The 18,244-nt window shown below is 40.4% G+C and overlaps 1 protein-coding gene across 2 annotated transcripts; it reads left to right on the forward strand.

The window, feature by feature from the left end:
• Positions 1 to 599: 599 nt before the first annotated feature.
• On the forward strand, positions 600 to 7,525 carry LOC133916769 (uncharacterized). 2 transcript variants are annotated; one of them, XM_062360597.1, is made up of 15 exons: positions 600 to 974; positions 1,533 to 1,790; positions 2,089 to 2,213; positions 2,846 to 3,047; positions 3,244 to 3,369; positions 3,492 to 3,748; positions 4,124 to 4,231; positions 4,304 to 4,445; positions 4,566 to 4,737; positions 5,367 to 5,524; positions 5,648 to 5,971; positions 6,056 to 6,130; positions 6,312 to 6,381; positions 6,463 to 6,620; positions 7,149 to 7,525. In XM_062360597.1, the coding sequence occupies exons 1-15, from the start codon at positions 666 to 668 to the stop codon at positions 7,296 to 7,298; spliced, it is 2,634 nt and encodes an 877-aa protein (XP_062216581.1). In that variant the 5' UTR covers positions 600 to 665; the 3' UTR covers positions 7,299 to 7,525. The 2 variants fall into 2 exon arrangements, with proteins under 2 accessions (XP_062216581.1, XP_062216582.1); XM_062360598.1 differs by having other exon boundaries at positions 970 to 1,005.
• Positions 7,526 to 18,244: the final 10,719 nt, after the last annotated feature.

An 18,244-nucleotide genomic window follows, 5' to 3' on the forward strand; every position in this document is an offset into this window, starting at 1 on the left:
TATTGGTTACTCTCTCTGTTGCAAATGTAGCTCGTTTTAATCTCTTCAACTATTTTTTAAATATAAATCATTCTTAAATTTATAAGTATTTTTTTCTCTTTTGCTTCTATCTTACCTTAGTTTAATAAATGCTATCACTCTCACAAATAAATGAGTTATCTTTTTCAATATAGAATAAATAAGGAGCAACAAGGTCATTTGATATACTTTCTTAATCCTTATGCACAAGTCTAAAACGAACTATATTTGTAATCGGAGGGAGTAATATTTATAATTTTATAAAGATATATATTTATTGTTTTTAATGAGTGAATACAAATATACGTCTTTATTTTGATTGAGCTTCACTTCTCAAACCTAGCTAAACACAGACTCTATATCTGCTCATATAGATAGATTTATTTATCAATATTACACAATTATCTTTATACAAATAATTAATGTTAACTTTTACATTCGCACATATAGCTTCAAATTCAGTTAACCAAATTAAAAAACAGCTCAAATTATCTAAACAAATATAATCTAACTCATACTCTTATTTCTAATACAACTCTACTCATCCTATTTTCTTTCAACCTAAACCCTGTGCGAACAAAACACACCCTAAACCCTTCTTCTCCGCTCATACCCAACCACACCCCCACCACCGCCGCCGCCGCTCGATGGAGGCTGTCACCATGTCACCCGCCGCGGTCTCCTCCGACGAACGCATCCGGAGCTACGAGGACTTCGCGCGGGTGCACGCGTACCTGCTCGCAGCGGCCGGCGTTCCCCCGTCGCTGCACCAGCGGCTCTACCGCAAGCTAGCGGACGAGGTCTTCGACGGCGGCGAGGTCTTCGCCGTCGAGCCCTGCGAGGGTGGGAGACAGCGCCGCCTCGTTCTCGCCGCCGAGGGGCCATTGGGGAGGGAGTCCGACGTCTTCCTCGTCGACCACGCGTGGTCCTTCCGCCTCCCCGATGCGCTCAAGCAGGTGAGTGGCGTGTGTGCATGAGCTGATTGGGGTGAGTTCAGTAATTTTTTCTGGAGCGGGGTGTGTGAATTTTGATTGGTTTTCTGTAGCTATTAACGTTGTTGTGGCGCCTTCCTGAATTGTATCAACAAATTTGAAGACTGTCGTGGCGCCATATATGTCAATCATTTGCTTCCCCTGGACTTCGTGATTCAATTTAGCTCTGTTTTTCTCTCCATTTCGAGTAGGTTCCATGTTGTACTATAATACCGTTGTTCCATTCCTAGAAATGATCTGTGTTGTATGTGTGGATCGTTGGTCATGCTTTGCTGTAAGTAGTAATTTGCGAACTGACAGCTAGAATTTCAGCTAGTTTAGAGTGTTCTAGTAACTTCGACTTATAATTGTTATTACTGGTTTAACAATAGAAAAGCCGGCGCCTAATTTTACTGTCTTCTTCATTATCATTTACTAGCGAAGCATGGCTAGCAGTCAGCCAAGAAGAATGTTATCAGTGTTCACTTACAGGATTCTGTCCTTTCATGGGTGATCTCATGCTTGTATATTGATGATTTGTAGTTGCGGGATGTACCAGGATTAGCTGAAAGAATGGCATCATTGATGTGTGTGGATCTGGACCGGAGGATCGAACTTGAAGAATCAAATGAGCAGGACCACGAGAAGAGAGGGAGCTTGGAGCATGTCTTGCAAGTGTTGGAGAAAGAAAGGACTAGAATCCAGGAAATGGGAGGCCATTCTGCAGCATGGTTGGAACTTGAAGAACTTGGAATTGATGATGACATGCTAGTAGCCTCGGATCTATCTGCGAAATTTCCGGTCTGATTCTTTCTCATGTCCAGATTCTTGATTGCCCATCTGTAATATACTATAGGGAAAAGTTGTTATGTGATTGATCTCATATTCTCCATGAAAAGAAAATAGAAAGTTTCTTTTATGCTAAGTTTTATCTGTGAAGTTTACCGCTTGTCTGATACTCCAGTGTTACTAGTGGTGACTTCAGTCAAGTATTTTTACTGTAAGTTTATTTTAGTTGTCAGAGGAACTATTTTTTATACTTTATGCTTGGTGCTTAAATTTTCTTAAACTTTTCTTTCTTTCTTTTGTGTGTCACTAGAATCTGGTGGCTCTCAACCTATGGGGAAACAGGCTGCAGGATCCAGAGAAAATTATTCAAGAACTAGGGAAGTGTGAAAGGCTGAAGGCACTTTGGTTGAATGAGAACCCTTCTCTTGGCAAAGGGTCAGAACTGAACTTTATCTGTTTCCTCCGTTGCCTGTTTAACAAATTCTGCTGTGCATCCGTTCCATGACCAGTTAGAAGGCCAAATATAAAGCAACTTGAGAAAACTGTTAATATTACACAAAGGGTAGTAATTCCTCTTCACATAATACTTTATTGACAGCTGAATTATAACACTCCTGCAAATTATAGGACCTGAATATTATACCTTGTGGCTGTTCAAATGCTAGATTTAAATATGGATGGATTCCATCTATCAAGTGACTTTTAGACAGAAAGAAGCGGCTTGCCAGTTCTTTGCTGTACATGTATTTACAGCTTTTAGACAGAAGAGTGGTTTTGGATCTTCTGTTATCACAAGGGTTGACAAATGCATGCACGTGGTTATTTGGAATTTTGGGGGCGTGAGAACCTAATTTATCTAAATAGCAAAGAGTCTATTGCTTTAAACAACAATGCTATAGAAGACAAGCGCAATTTCCTTGTGTAAGGAGCAAGTAACCAGCACAGCACTTCCTGGCTAATTGAAGTCTTCTAGAATTTAATTGTTATATGTATTTTCAGATAGTACAGTCTTGTAAAAGCCTACATTATTGTGATCTGACATTTTGATGTATCTTTTTTGTTGGTAGTATTGACAAAGCTGTTCTAGATGGTTTCCCTGAATTGGAAATATACAACTCAAATTTTACAAAGAAAGCTGGAGAGTGGGCATTAGGTTTCTGTGGAGACATTGTTGGAGCAGATAATCCCTGTTCCTCTGTTGAAAGCACATCGTTGGAGAGTATTAAGACTATTGACCTCTCTGATAGGTGCATTCACAAACTACCAGAGGTATCCAGCATCTTCGATTTGTCTTCTATAGATAATAACTCTTATCACAGATGACTACTTATATGATTGCTGCTTTTAAGCTATTATCTTTGACTATCAGGTTAAAAATTATCTTTGACTAGTCTTCTATAAACAACACAATTTACAGAACACTTTTACTGACAATTTCCCTCTCTGCACCTTTTAACCCCCCCAGGCATTCTCTCCTAGTAAATTGCCATCCCTGTCAAAATTGAACATCCGTGGTAATCCTTTGGATCAAATTTCTGGAGACGAGCTCTTGAAGTTATTTAGTGGATTTACTCAGTTACAAGAGTTGGAGGTATTATGAGCCAGGCTACATATCTGTCTTGGGCATATCTTCCTATCCTTATTCTTCTTTTCCTCCTAGATTTGGTCTGGGATCACTACAATCAAGTCTTACATGTCAAACTCGTTTCACAGGTTGACATTCCTGGCCCTCTTGGAAGCAGTGCAATTTCCATTCTTGAGTTTCTCCCTAGTTTATCTTTGCTAAATGGTGTCAATGTTTCAAGTATAATTGAGAGTGGTAAGCATATAGTTGATTCTGCACTTCAACCGCGGCTTCCAGAATGGTCACCAGAGGAACCTCTTGCTGAAAGAGTTATTGGTGCAATGTGGCTATATCTTATGACATACCGGCTTGCTGATGAGGAAAAGATTGATGAAACACCTGTTTGGTATGCCATTCTTGCAATATTTTTCTTTCATCCCTCTCTGAAAGCATCACTAGTTCGCTAGTGGTAACTTAGAGGTGGATCTCTGCAAAAATTTGGTCAAAAGATAATTATGTTATGACTAGCACTATCTAGTGTTAGACTAATCTGGGCGAGAATCTCCCTGAGATATGTTGGTTAGTGGGGGTCGATGTCACCCAACCAACCAGGGTTCGATTCTCATCTCCTACATTTAATGCTAGGGTGGACGTCTCTACCCCTAGTAAAGTTTTTCTTTATTCTACCTTTGCACAATGATAAACAGAACACCCAGATTGCTAGGCAAGTGGCCATTGTTGATTCATATTGTCACCATTTTGTGGTTGGTTATTCATGCAGGTATGTCATGGATGAGTTGGGCTCAGCCATGCGCCACAGTGATGATGCAAACTTCAGAATAGCTCCATTCTTGTTCATGCCAGAAGGGAAACTGGTTTCTGCTATAAGGTATTGACCATCAAAGTGCAGTGACATGTTAGCATTATGTGGTTCGCTAATATCCAATTCCAATATTTTCAGTTACACAGTTTTGTGGCCTACTTGTGATATTCATACTGGAGAAGAGTGTACACGGGATTTCTTATTTGGCATTGGCGAGGACAAACAACGTTCTGCTAGGCTTACAGCTTGGTTCCACACACCAGAAAGCTATTTTATTCAGGCACTTTTAATTCTCTACTTATTTTGTAGATTAGTAACTTCTTTTTGGGTTTGGAGGCTGGGGATGGATAGCTTTATGCTAAGTCCATGTATTCTTTCTTTTTTCCGTTCTAATTTATAGGAATTCAGAAAGTACCAGGAACAACTTCAATCAAGTAGCATTTGTCCTTCTACAAAAATAGAACAGACACCATTGACCAAAAGTATACGGCCAAGTGATGGGCGTGCACTTCGAGTATTTACTGACATACCCCATGTGGAGGAATTTCTAACACGGCCAGAGTTTGTTCTCAGTAAGCAAAATTCCATCTTGTCATATCATTTATCTCTCTTTTTCTCTTGCTGACCTTTAAGATGGAAATGGGCTCCAGTTAGTGTTGGCGCAAACTTTAGATCCATGTGTGCAGTCCAGTTTCCACCTCTTTTCTTTTATCACTTGCCTTCCTTTCCACTCTTATGTTATCTTATAAAGCATTGAAAGAGCTTGCCTGCGATGTGTAGCATTCATTTATATGGGTAGTTTGAACTTGGATATAGCTATTCATTTCACACAAATCGTCACATGTTTGCTACATTTTATCCAAGAAGTCTAGTAAATTATTAGGGGCTGGTGCCCAGGGATTCTGGCATGCCCATTAGTGAGAATACAAAATTCAGCATACATTATGTTATGCATTTGTTGGCACTATGAATCTATCTTGTCATGTTTGTCAGTGAGCCAAATCAAAATGAACTTGATCTAATTTTTGTCGTAATCTTCTAGCAAGATATTATTGCTTGGCTTTTGTTTGGATTGCTTCCTTTAACATGCTTCTATAATCATGACAATCAATAGAGTTTAGTTGATGTCTTTCATTATTTCTCAAATATATGCTTCAAAGGCAATTAGCTCCTCTTTCACATCTATTTTGTTTAATTGCAGCAACTGATCCAAAGGAGGCAGACATCATCTGGGTAAGCATGCAAGTGGATTCAGAAGTAAAGAATGCACTAGGACTTACAGACCAACAATACACAAATCAATTTCCTTTTGAAGCTTGCCTAGTCATGAAGCACCACCTGGCGGAGACTATCCACAAGGTGAGCTACCGAGCTGTTTGGGGGTGGAAAAACCTTGTACGGCTTACAGTAGAAATCTAGAACTGCTTTGAATTCAACAACATCGACATTAGTGGCATCTGAAACTAAGATCAACTCATGCAGGCATGGGGCTCACCTGAATGGCTTCAGCCTACATATAACCTGGAGACCCATTTGTCTCCACTCATTGGTGATTATTGTATGAGGAAACGAGATGGCATGGACAACTTATGGATCATGAAGCCTTGGAACATGGCAAGAACAATCGATACCACGGTTACTGGTGACTTATCTGCTATTGTCAGACTTATGGAGACAGGTCCCAAGATATGCCAAAAATATATTGAACATCCTGCACTTTTCCAAGGAAGGAAGTTTGATCTTCGGTACATTGTTTTGGTCCGCAGCATACGCCCTTTGGAGATATTTGTTTCTGATGTTTTCTGGGTATGACCTGAAATTCTAATGATACTTTGATGAATCCCTTTTTCCATTGTCATTCCTTGTCTGATGTTGCTTATTTTATTGTAGGTTAGGTTAGCAAACAATCAGTACACTTTGGAGAAAACTAGCTTTTTTGAGTATGAGACCCATTTCACTGTGATGGTAAGATCCATGCCACTTTTATGGGATACATCACAAATATTAGTTGCGGTTGAAGATTTTACTTATATGTTGTATGCTCTATGCTATTCTACTAAGTCTGATTATATCTTCTAGCTTCATGCTTATATTGGGGTTACCATGTTAAATGTAACTAGTTACCTAACTGTTTTCCCTGATCCAGAATTATATTGGAAGGATGAACCATATGAATACACCAGAGTTCATCAAGAAGTTTGAGAAGGAGCACCAAGGTTTTATATCCTACATTTATTCTGTTTTGTATAACCTCATAACTTGTTACATTACTTATCTGCAATTAATTTTTTTTTTAGTTAAATGGTTGGAGATCCATGAAAGCGTACTGTCTATGATACGGTGCATCTTCGAGTCGGCCTCAACTGTTCATCCTGAGATGCAGAACCCGTTCTCTAGGGCCATCTATGGGGTAGATGTTATGCTTGATAACAGATTCAAGCCAAAGATTTTAGAGGTATGTCTCAAGGACTTCCTGTCTTATAATTGTATCTTTGATTTCTCCCCCCATATTGTTAATAAACCTGCTGGAGCTTGTCATTATGCACATCAGTTATAGTGATAAGTGTTTGTTCCACTGGAGCTAGAAAAGCTGTTAGGTTTTCTCGTTTTATGCCCTACTCAGTACAAAAGTACATATAAATATGCAGATCCAGATATATATCATACTGATATTATAAATTATTATAAAGTAGTGATTGCTGTAGCTTTTACTTCGTCAGTTCGGTATGTTAGCAGTACAGAAACTATTGGGATCATGGGTCTGAACTAAGATAGAACACACAAATCATAAGGCTGTAACTTTTGAGCTGTTCTCATCCATGAATAGCTGCAATCTTTCAGTTGAAATTTGCAGAACACACGAAGCAACTTTTGTTTTTTCATTTCGGTTTTGCTTTGGCTACTCTTTTGTGTGAATATATTAAGCTTGCTGCCCATAGCTACTTAAATATGCCAGCAAAACCTGTCTTCCAATGGAATGCAGGTGACATACTGTCCAGACTGCGGGAGGGCGTGCAAATATGACACGCAAGCTCTCGTGGGAAGCCAGAATACCATCAGAGGCCGTGATTTCTTCAACACGGTGTTTGGCTGCCTCTTTCTCGACGAGCTAACAAACGTATCGCCGTTGTAAGAATCGCCGCAAAGGTTGTTGTAAGTCGTGACATCGAAGCTATCGCAACATGACATGTTGGCCTGTTGCCAATGTGACGACAGATGGGCCGCGGCCCTTTCTTGCCTGTTTTCATCGCAATTTGCTAAAACTTGCCGGTAGTACAACATGGCCGTGGTGCCGCCTGGACTTTGAACCATGCTCGTTACGGAATGTGCTACGGTGCTCGTTTTCTGCACCTTTCTTGATGAGAATTGATGCTGCTTGTGCTCTTCTGGTCATGCTGACAATTTCTGTTTGCTGGATATTAACGCTGCAGACTTTGATGAAAAAAGAATCATAGCCCGCTGGGTATTGTCTGGTCGAGGAAAAGCCCCAAAGCGCGTCCTTAATGCAAGGTAGCCCTTCACCTTTCTGCTACGCATGACTACAGTATCTTCAAAGCATCATAGGTCGCAAGGTTGTATGCTCGCGTGTCATGTACTACACGTCTTTGATACTACTATTTATACAGGAATACACTGACCTCTGAACCTAAGTAAAGGCATGCTATCTCATTTCCCGCCAAAATCCAGAGCAGATGAACCGAAACGTAGCCATGAAACCAGCTGATCGTGCCTGGCTCACCACTCCAACCCTCTTCTATCTCCTTTTCGCCACCCTCTGCAGGTCCGATCCCGACCTTCTCCTCGACAACTGCGTCGCCGACACGGCGGCGGCTGCGTCTCATATTTGTTGCACGTGTCCGGCAACAAAAAGGAGACTAGGCAAATATTGGTTGCACGTAAAGATGTCTAATGGGTTGTCTACTGGCTCGGTCGAGGCATAAAACTGTAGGTACGATTTAGATATAGCACGGAACGGTTCGAACCGAGATAGGTTGGGTTGGCACGGTACGAGGTCATGGGCCGTGTTTGGGCCGAGCACACGGCACGGCGTGCTGGCACAGCACGGTCCAGAGCTAAGTCGGGTCGGCACAACCCAGCTCAGGCCGGCACGGGTATGGCCTAGTTAGGCACGATCCGGCTCAGTACGTATGGATCTGGCTTTTTATATATTTTTTGTTTTGTAGCTATTTTTTTTATCTATTTTATGTATTTTTTATCATATTTTTATCTATTTTCTATATTTTTTTAATTTTGTAGCTATTTTTTTTGTTTTATCGAGCCGGCTGTGCCGTCCGTGCCCGTCGTGCCCATCGGGCCAGTCGTGCTGTTGGGTTGCAATCGTGCCTAGACCGACCCAGCACAACACGGTGACCGACAGGCCATACCGTAGACTGAATGGGAGGCACGCGAGCTAACACAGCACGACCCGTTATAGTAGTTGAACTGTTCGGGCCATGCCGAGCCAATCCGAGTAGCCCATTTAACCATCTCTGGTAACACGTGGCGGGCAGCAGCGAAGAACAAGAGCACGGGTTAACCACAGTAGAAACTAGAAAGCTAAAAGCATCCTGCTCTAGCAAGAAAGAGATGCATCCATCTCTCTGACACCACTTTCTACTCTCCTTAAGGTGGCTTTTGGATTCTTGGAATTGTGAGTAGGGAAAGGGAAATGATTAGTAGGATAAATTTAATCACTTGTTTGATATGAGGGAAATGGATATGGGGAGGGTTTAGAAAAGGAAAATAGATATCTCATATCCCACTTGTTCAAACCCACAAGAGGAGATGGATTTAAACAGGGAAATAGAGGATGGATGTTGCTTGTCCATTCGTCGGAGTTGGATAGATCTGGATGCTGGTCGATGCAGGCTCCTAGCGACGCTCGAAGTCAGCTCCCAAGCGATGCCCTCCATTGGCAACCCGCCACCCGCTGCGAATCAGCCTCACCGTCTACTGCGATTCGTGTTCTCTATCACCCACTAAAGGTAGCTCTCGTTCACACCACCCAGGCGCTCGACGCTATGCACTGTCGCCGTCAGACACCTGCATTTCAGTGGGTGGAGGATGCTCGCAGCGCTCGACGAATTCCGTGGCCCAAATCTGTATGCCGGCGTGGAGGATGTTGGCCGATGCGAGCTGTCTACCTACTTTTTGTATGGATCTAATGGTTGCTAGCTTCTAGCTTTTTTTGAGAGAGTTTTTCTTTTCTTCTTTACTCTTTATGGTTGATGCTATCTAACTAAGATTAAGAGGAGAATCCGGAGGTCTGCGGATGATGAAGGAAATACAGGATTTCAGAATGCTAAAATAGGTTATGCTTTTACTTGTTAATGCTAATAAAGAAAAAATTATTATTTTGTCATTTGTTTTTCCAACACACGATACATACCAACTAAGGGAAAGAGTTTGCATCCTCTTATCCTCTTCCCAAACCCACTCCTACTTATCCCATCATATATGGCTATCCCAAACCCAAAAGCCATCCAAACGCCACCATAGGGGACACCGATGAACGGACACGGATCCTGGCTACAGTGGAGTACATTAGGAGCACTCCACAGCCGTTGATTTGGAGATGGACTGATCGAATCAACTAGCTACAGTACGCACAGTACCTGTTGCTACAGAAAAAATCCATAGTGCAGAAGAATCAAGCACTGCAGCTACAGTAATCCTCAGTGAACAGTGATTAATTAATGCAGAGGTCTGTAGCAGCAGACTCATATTACTGTATAAACAGTGATCCTCTGCATTAATCCGTGTCCCCGATGAACCAGCTCGGCTGTCCATGGTCGAGATCGATCCGTCTCCTCCGTTCTCTTCGTGCACGTGAGTCTTCCATTGACAAGCAAGGCTCGATTTTTTCTCTCGTGTGGCCATCGTTGATCCGTGCGGAGCAGAGCAGTGTACACCTCTGCATTTCGTGCGTCTACGGTCCACTCGTGACGTGAATCGGCGGTGGTTGGCGCGAATTCTTCCTTCGTCTCCGAAGAACTCGGGAAGCAGCGACGTGAACTGAAAGCAAGCAGAGGCAAAGCATCTCTGCTTTCTACGTCCCCCCCCCCCCCCCCCTCCCCCAGCTTTTTTCCGATCCCGTCTTTTAGGGGGCGTCAGTAAAGGCGAAGGTTGCTGGCGACATGGCGATTGAGGCCGCGCGAGCTTCTCTTCTGCGCAGATGCGCCCATTTCTTGCCGCCGACATGGGGGGTAGTATGAGCCGTCAAACAAGGCAATCTAAAACCGATCCACTTGATCACCGCAGCAGGTGAAAAACCATAGGATCGACAAGTGGATTACTCTAAAAGGACGTGTTTTCTTCAACCTTTTTTAGAAGATGTGAGGTCAGGAACACAATATTTTCTCTCATTTGGCTTCTGCCGCTTACTGCGTGATAAGCTGCCTGACCACCAACCTGTGTTAAATCTGATAAGAATGTAAGATCCAAGACGGCCATCAAATTTGGCAGGATTTGAGCCATAAGATGCCTAAGCATTAGCTTAGCATGCCACAATTGGTGTGGTGTTTAAAATTTAGACGGCATGGTATTCTACAGCAACTAGAAACCTGAAAATGCTGAATGGCTGCATGCTCTGATCTCTGAAGACTCTGCCAGGAACCAAAAGGGTTCAAATCAGAAAGGCTAAAGCACAAGTTGCTTACAATTACTGTCAAAAGGAGTTAGACTAGCAACAAACAATTCGTCTACCTTAAATCAATAGCAGCCTCAAGTTAAATAATCTTGATCCTTGTCAACATGTACTTCATTTTCCTCCCAAGTACAGGTGATCGGTACAAGTACTGCTTCAAACATGCGCCACAAGCTCCAATACAAGCCATTCTAATTTCTAAGGGGGCCATCGTTTTCGGCTGTTCTAGGTAAGGACCAATTCGTCGAGGCTTTACCTCCCCTGCTGTAACTCTTCCCAAGCCTGTCTTCGTCGCAAGTCATGTGGGATTGGAAATGTGTTTCTCGGGTGACGTTCAGATATGATGTCTCTCAAAACTATTCTGCAGATGTAATCCAGTTTGCTGATACGAAGTGTCCAATTCTGCACCTAATCCCTGACATGGACATGGCATTCTACACTAATAGGTCGTCTGACAGAGATAGAATCAAAGAGTTTTTTAAGAAGTGTCTGCCTCTGAGGCGAACATTTTCCTAGAGAAAATTGGAAAGATAGTAGACTTTACAATTCTAAAGGCAGAGTGGTTTAGCTTGCTTCGCCGTTGATAGTAGGCTGCTTAAAGGGCCGGCTATTTTAACTTCGAATCATTTATTGGGGGAAACGTAAGTGTTCTCTGTCGATTGTTGACAAATATATGCTGGAAAGTGGAAATCAGTGTGTTTCGATCCGGTTAGATCATGTATCATTGATATTTGAATGATTCAGCTCTAGTATATCTGCAAATTCAGCATTTCTTTTAATTATGCTCTGAAAAAATGGCGTGCTCATGATTGAAATGAATGGGCATGATTTAAATGATCAAATCTAGAGCTTAAGCTAGTGATACATTTCTATCTTGAAATTAAATGTATATTTCTATCTAGAAAGACTATTAGTCGGCATACTCAAAAAGAAAAAAAGAAGCTATTAGTCGGCATGTTTCCAGTATATAATAATCACGCTAGTGACTTAGTCATTTCTCAAGATGAAGTAAACTTGAAGTATTTGCTGTGGTTGTACCCAACTCTGAGTTAGTAAGGGAATCGCTCATAGGTTCATAGCCAATCTGGGTGGCCTTGTCTGTCCATCTTGATCAAGGTGTTCTTTGTCGCTTCTTGACTTCTACTATGGAGTTTGTTCTTTTCGGAGAGGGATCCTTAGCCACTAGTCATTGATACGTGGGACTGGATCCACGTGTTAGTGATTGTTACTGCACCGTACAATACTACAGAGGATTCATATCCGTTCATTTCAGCTCGCTCTTGTATAGCTGTACGTACTGTTAATGTGTGCAAAATACTCTATAGCTTACAAATAGTTTTTTTCTTATTCTTACTTTTTTTTAAAAAATATTTGAAGGTTACAAAAATTGGGTTTGGGTGCATCAGGATAAGCACCTCCGTCCAAGTGTTTATTGGGTGTCGGAATCATTGAGATGTTGAAATATTTTATCAGGACGTTCATGTCTCTTGCATCCATCTACTATTGAAATAGGATATGAGCCTTCGCATTCAGGCCAAACGCCATTGAGCTTGCCTCCTCCAGCGGTCTGGCTGTTTGATCAGGAATCGAACGGTTGAGATTATAGCAACACCGGGAAATTCCGGGTATGGCTCACTAAAGCCGCATGATCAACACATGCACGCATGAAAATGTTAACAAAAAAATGGACACGATGCAAAAGTGCCGTGTAAAAATTTGACAGCTCTACTTAGGATGGAACACTGACATTTGATATGAGATTATTAGGTGAAAAAGGGGATGAATTAACGAGGAAAGCATATATAAATAAAATAGTCCATGTGCATGCATCGAACGACCGAGTTGGCTTGGCAGGCCAACCAACAATTTTCACATCAACTGACGATCTCCCCGATTAGCCCTAGCTTTGTTCCGTAGCCGAACTGTTCCTTTCAGATTCCTGTGTGCTAGCAAGTCATAGTAAATATAGAGATAAGTCTAATAGGTAAAGCAAGTAATTGAGTCTTTTTATCAGAGATCGAAAAATTCTTAGAATAGAATATTCTTAGTTTTAAAAATTTGTAGAGCTAGATCTGAAGGTGCACTGGGGTGTTTGAGTGAATCAATTTATTTGTATTTTAGATTAACAATAAATACTTAGATCACTTTATATTAACCTACAAACATCATATTTGAGGTGAAATTGAGAGTTGAAATTATACCAAACAGAATGTTATAGTCATTAAATTTATTGAATGACTTGTAAAAAAAAGATCAGCATGTGATTTTGTACCTCGTCACAAGACAATTACACGCGCAGGCGAGGTTCAATTCGGTTTTACCCGTGCCCCCATGCCGGTGGTGGTCCACGCGGTTGGTCCTGCCTCGCCTCCGTGCAGCGCAAGGCTTGCAATGTTTGCGGCCGCCGGCCGATTGAGCCCAACGGGACGAGCGGAGAAACCGCGCCCATGCCCCCTGTGAAGCGCAGGATCGGAGGCACGAATCCGACCTCTGTTCGGTCCAATGGTCCATTGCAGAGCGTGCTGACACGATCAGGAGGGCACGGATCCGACCTCGTCCTGGAACGGCCGGGTTGCTGCCTGCGCTCATACTCGGTTGGCCTGGCTGGAACAAACATGCCGTGCATGCAAGCATGCCAGAGTAGTGGTACTGGTAGCCAGGGGCAATCCCTCCCTATAGGCATGGTGGGGCGGCCGCCCCAGCAGTAATACCCTTAACCCCTCCTCCTCCGAATCCTACTCCTGCCTGTCATCGCATCTAGGCGATTGGAGGCGGAAAAGAAGCAGCACTAGGCGCTATCTGACTGAAGGCGGCAGAAATTGGCAAGCGAAACGAAAGGCGAAGGTTGTATGGGCTTAGTGGGCCGGAGCAAACAACTAGTAAATGAAGCAATGGATCTAGAGCCAAGAATTGAGAGCACGTGAGCCTAAAATTGATCCCCTTTCTGGTTTCCTCTTGCTCTCTCACTTTTGCCTATCTCGTTTTCCAGTCGGCTGCTTGATAAAAAAAGTGGGCAAGAAGAAAACAAACAGTACAATTTTTCACTGTTTGATTGAAAATTTTAGCAATTTAGCAGTTAGATATCCGATGATTGGCTCATTTACTTGGTGTTGTGCTATATTGAGAAGTGGATTTTTAAAGGACACTTGATTGTGATAAAATTAAGAAAAGTTTTCAACTCATGAAAGACCAGAAAATGAACTTGCCAATGAAACCTAGGTGCTTAGTGCTTTATTAGTGGTATGTATTTTGAATTATATGGTAAAAAAATGTTACTTATTCTTCATGTTAAAGGTACAATCCTGTGTTTATACACTAATTTGTGCGATTGTAATATGTTTGTGCTTTTGGTTTAGTTTGTCACTCGAGTTTGTCCCACTAAAATTTTTAGCTGGGTCCTCTACTGCTCGTAGCTTCTAGAGTTGTGCCAATCGGGATCCCCGGTTAGTTACGAGCGGTAATCAGATGGTTACTGCTGAGATTTACAACCTAATTTAGCCGGTTCGGTCAGACTCTGGCAACGGTTGCGTAACATGGAATGAAATGCCTATGCAGACATCGTCATGGCCTTTTGTTTTCAAACAAAAAATAATATACATCATGACCTATGCTGTTGAATTCAAAGGAAGATCCATGGAGGCATGAATTCGATCCATAAGGCTTCATGATCATATCGATCTTCTGTTCCTTTACATTCTAATAAGGGAAAAATCCAAAAAAACCCTCAAAAATCACTTGGATTTTGACCTTCCCCCTCAAAAGTTGTTTTTGTTGTAAAAAAAACCCTAAAGGTTTGGTTTTGTTAAAAAACATCCCTAAAAATTCAAAAAAAAAAAAACAAAATCACAAAAAATTCTAAAAAAACTAGAGACAATTATAAGACCTTTTGTGAAATTAGTTTTCAAAAATAATATCCTTTGCATCATATTTCATGGAGAGTAAGTTTGAAAAAAAAGAAAAATGTGTAGCTCATTTATTAATTCGAGTTAAATGCATAGTTAATTATTTACTAATCCAAAAATAATGAAACAATTTTTTTTGTCTTCTTACATGATCCTCTATCTTCTAAAAATACATGAAATTTTTAATAGTTATTGTAACATGCAGGATTGAGTAAATGTGTTGCAGATAGATTAATTCATAACTAATCCATAACACCCCAAAAATTAGTGAAACCACTTTTATTAGTTTACCTAAATAATTATTTGTGTAGGAAAAATAATGGTAGACATGAAAAAGTTAAAATAACATGAGTTAATAAATGAGCTTCACATATTTTTTTTTGCAAACTTCCTCTCCATGAAATATGATGCAAATGATATTATTTTGAAAACAAATTTCACAGAAGGTATTAGAATTGTTTTTAGTTTTTTTAGAATGTTTTGTGATTTTTTATTTTTTTGAATTTTGGGGGGTTTTTTTTGCAACAAAACAACTTTTGTGGGGAAAGTCAAAATCCAAGTGACTTTTGGGGGATTTTTTGTATTTTTCCCTTCTAATAAAGAATATCTCCGTACACCAAGAAACGAGGACAAGAAACATGCGAGCTCCTTCCTATCTGCCACGCATTGCCCGTACTTATATTTCTAGATCTCTACAGGCACACCGAGGTCAAGTTCTTTTTTTTCTAAAACAGTGGCAGGACCGTTACCATTTATTAAAAAATATAGAGTTTTTACATTAATAGAACAACTGTCGAGCAAAATCGGTAGGAAGCAATAGCTTAAAAAACCATCAGAGATGACTATATATAAAAAAATTAATATCGAAGGAATGATATATAGATAAAATATCATATTAGACGTTGATGTTTGACGTCATCTTTATTTTGTCATAACCTCATCTATCATTAGAGAAAAAAACCTAAACTGACTACAAGCTTTGTTTTGAAAAATCAGTATGTTCCTTTTTTTTCAAGATCTATCACCGGTCAAGTTTCTAGAAGCCACGTCATCCATGTCAAGCGCAACTAACACCATATAGGATATTCTAATAGCCTTTTTAGTTCTTTAATTTGCATCATTGAGTAGTATATCTTGTGCCTTGCGCTGTGCTTTTATATAGTACTATAGTAGCACACCTAACCACCGGCCCTTAGAAACCATCAGTCAGATGTATGTTTATATGAGGGGTTGCTTTCCTAGTCAGGCTGATCTTTGTGTTTCATGACTTGCAGGAAATTTCTGACAACCATCAAATGGCATTTGTTTTTTGTAGCTAGCAAGAGAAGCTAGGTATCTTTCTTCTAGATAATGGGATCGATGTGACTAAATATTTAACAAATACATGTGTGTATCTTGATGCCCAAGGTTAAATATGCATGTATGGGCATTGAGCCAGTGAAAAATGAAAACCCATATGCATTTTATGGTTCGTAAAAATGCGACCAATAGTAATGATACACCGGTTTGAATTAATAGTCTTTTTCCCCCTCTTTCCATTGATTTATATAAGACTCTGTTTGATCCTGCACAATACCCACTTTGATCAACAATTTTTTATTGTATATTTATATTTATTCTATACTCCTATAAATATACGAGTTGTGATAGAACCGAAAGACCTTCATCACTCTACCCAATTTGATCAAACGGTCACCATACAAATATTCTCTTTTTCGTCCTACCAAAAATATATTTAATCTCATATTAATTACCTTCTATATTTAGACGTCTAATAATTATATTTCATATATTCTAAAAATGCATTCATTCTCTTATTATTTACTTTCCATACCTACATACAATATTTAGCTTCCATACATTGCTATATCCTGTATTGATTTTATGTGTGTGAAACACGTGTGCAGTTACTAGTTGCTAATAATTATATAATCAGAATCATGTGAAACCAGAGTACTTTCATATATGAATTTAGTGTTATCACTCCGTGTTGCTTAAAATGTTAGTAACGATCATAAAGTGACTTGCGAAATGCACGGGGCCCCTATACATGAAATTAGTAGAAGTTGCAGTAAAACAAAACATCACCTCGTCCGGCCGGACTCCGGACCTACTGTGTTTTTATTAAGGGAAGAAGAGGGTTGCATGCATGGGACTGTTCAATCAAATATCAATTAACTACGTACGATGTGCACTCCCGAGTTTCAAATTTTGAAATGGGATCCACCAAATGGTCCAAGCTTATCTATCCAACTGATCTAAGCAACGTGAAATGGACCTGTACCCCACAAAACCCAGCCTATCTAAATCTCTTATTGGAGCTTAATATATATTACTCACTCTGTCTATCTAAGTAAGGCACATTTTTATTTGAAAAGTCAAATTTTGTAAGTTTAATACAATTAATCAAATTATATATATACCAAAATTGTATTAATAGATTCATATTTCAGCTTGTTTTTAATATGATGTTAATTTTATTGACAATATATCGTAAGAAAAATTAAATATTAAAACCTACCGTTGAAGACTTTTTTATTTTAAAATATACCTTACATAGGTGGGCGGAGAGGGCATAAAGAGAAAATAAGGCATGTGATACGTGGTACAAGGTAGCTACTACCAATTAACGTGTGCCAATAATATATAATCACACAGATTTGCAATTTAAAGGCTGCCTTGCGCATACGTGTCCCTGCCTCTCCCTGGTAGATGGCCGGTAGGCAGCTTGCACTGCAGAATGCCGAGTACTAGGAGAAGTTGCATTACAGAATGCCCAAGCAGGAGGAACGTCCCTCGCAAGTTTGATGCAGTACAAGTTCTAGAAGAAAACAAGTTCTAATATCTTTATATCGGTACAAGTAGTACACTGACAAGTACCAGTGAAAGGGATCTGTCAAAAACACACAGAGACACACAAAAAAGTGCGTCTAAACACTCTAAAAAAAAGAGGGTATTTAGCATTACAAAAGGTTATTTGCATCCACATGCATCACCAGCTGCTGGTTCCATCCGAGCCATCCAACCGTCCAAATCGGACGCGCGAGGTGACCGGATCCCCGTGAAAATGGCCCCGGCGATGGATTAAGTTTTTTTTCTCCAATACGTAGAACAGCTGTATATCATTGGATTAAGCGATGAAACGAAGCAAGGTTTGGAATATACCACGACTGATCTAGAAAAGAGAAAAAAGAAAAAGAAAGAAAGAAACGAAAGAGACATGATAGAAGGCTACGAAACAAAAGAAGGCGATGGATGAAGTTGAATGTAATCGACATGGTAGAAATTAAGCTTAAGAATGAGATCCTTAATTTCTTTCATTGAATCTTGATGTATACTTATACAATGTGAATAATCGTATATCAGCTAAGAACCCAACGGACAAACAACCGCCTAGGCTGTTATTGATAATTTGTTCCATGACATCGAAATCCCGTGCTCCCTGCGCAGTTTTCCGTGTCAAATGCAACCAGGCAAGTCAGACAAGCTGATCGAGAAGCCTCTCCGCACGCCATCCATCCATCCACATTT

The sequence above is a fragment of the Phragmites australis genome, chromosome 4, assembly GCF_958298935.1.
Source record: "Phragmites australis chromosome 4, lpPhrAust1.1, whole genome shotgun sequence".
Lineage (NCBI taxonomy): Eukaryota > Viridiplantae > Streptophyta > Magnoliopsida > Poales > Poaceae > Phragmites > Phragmites australis.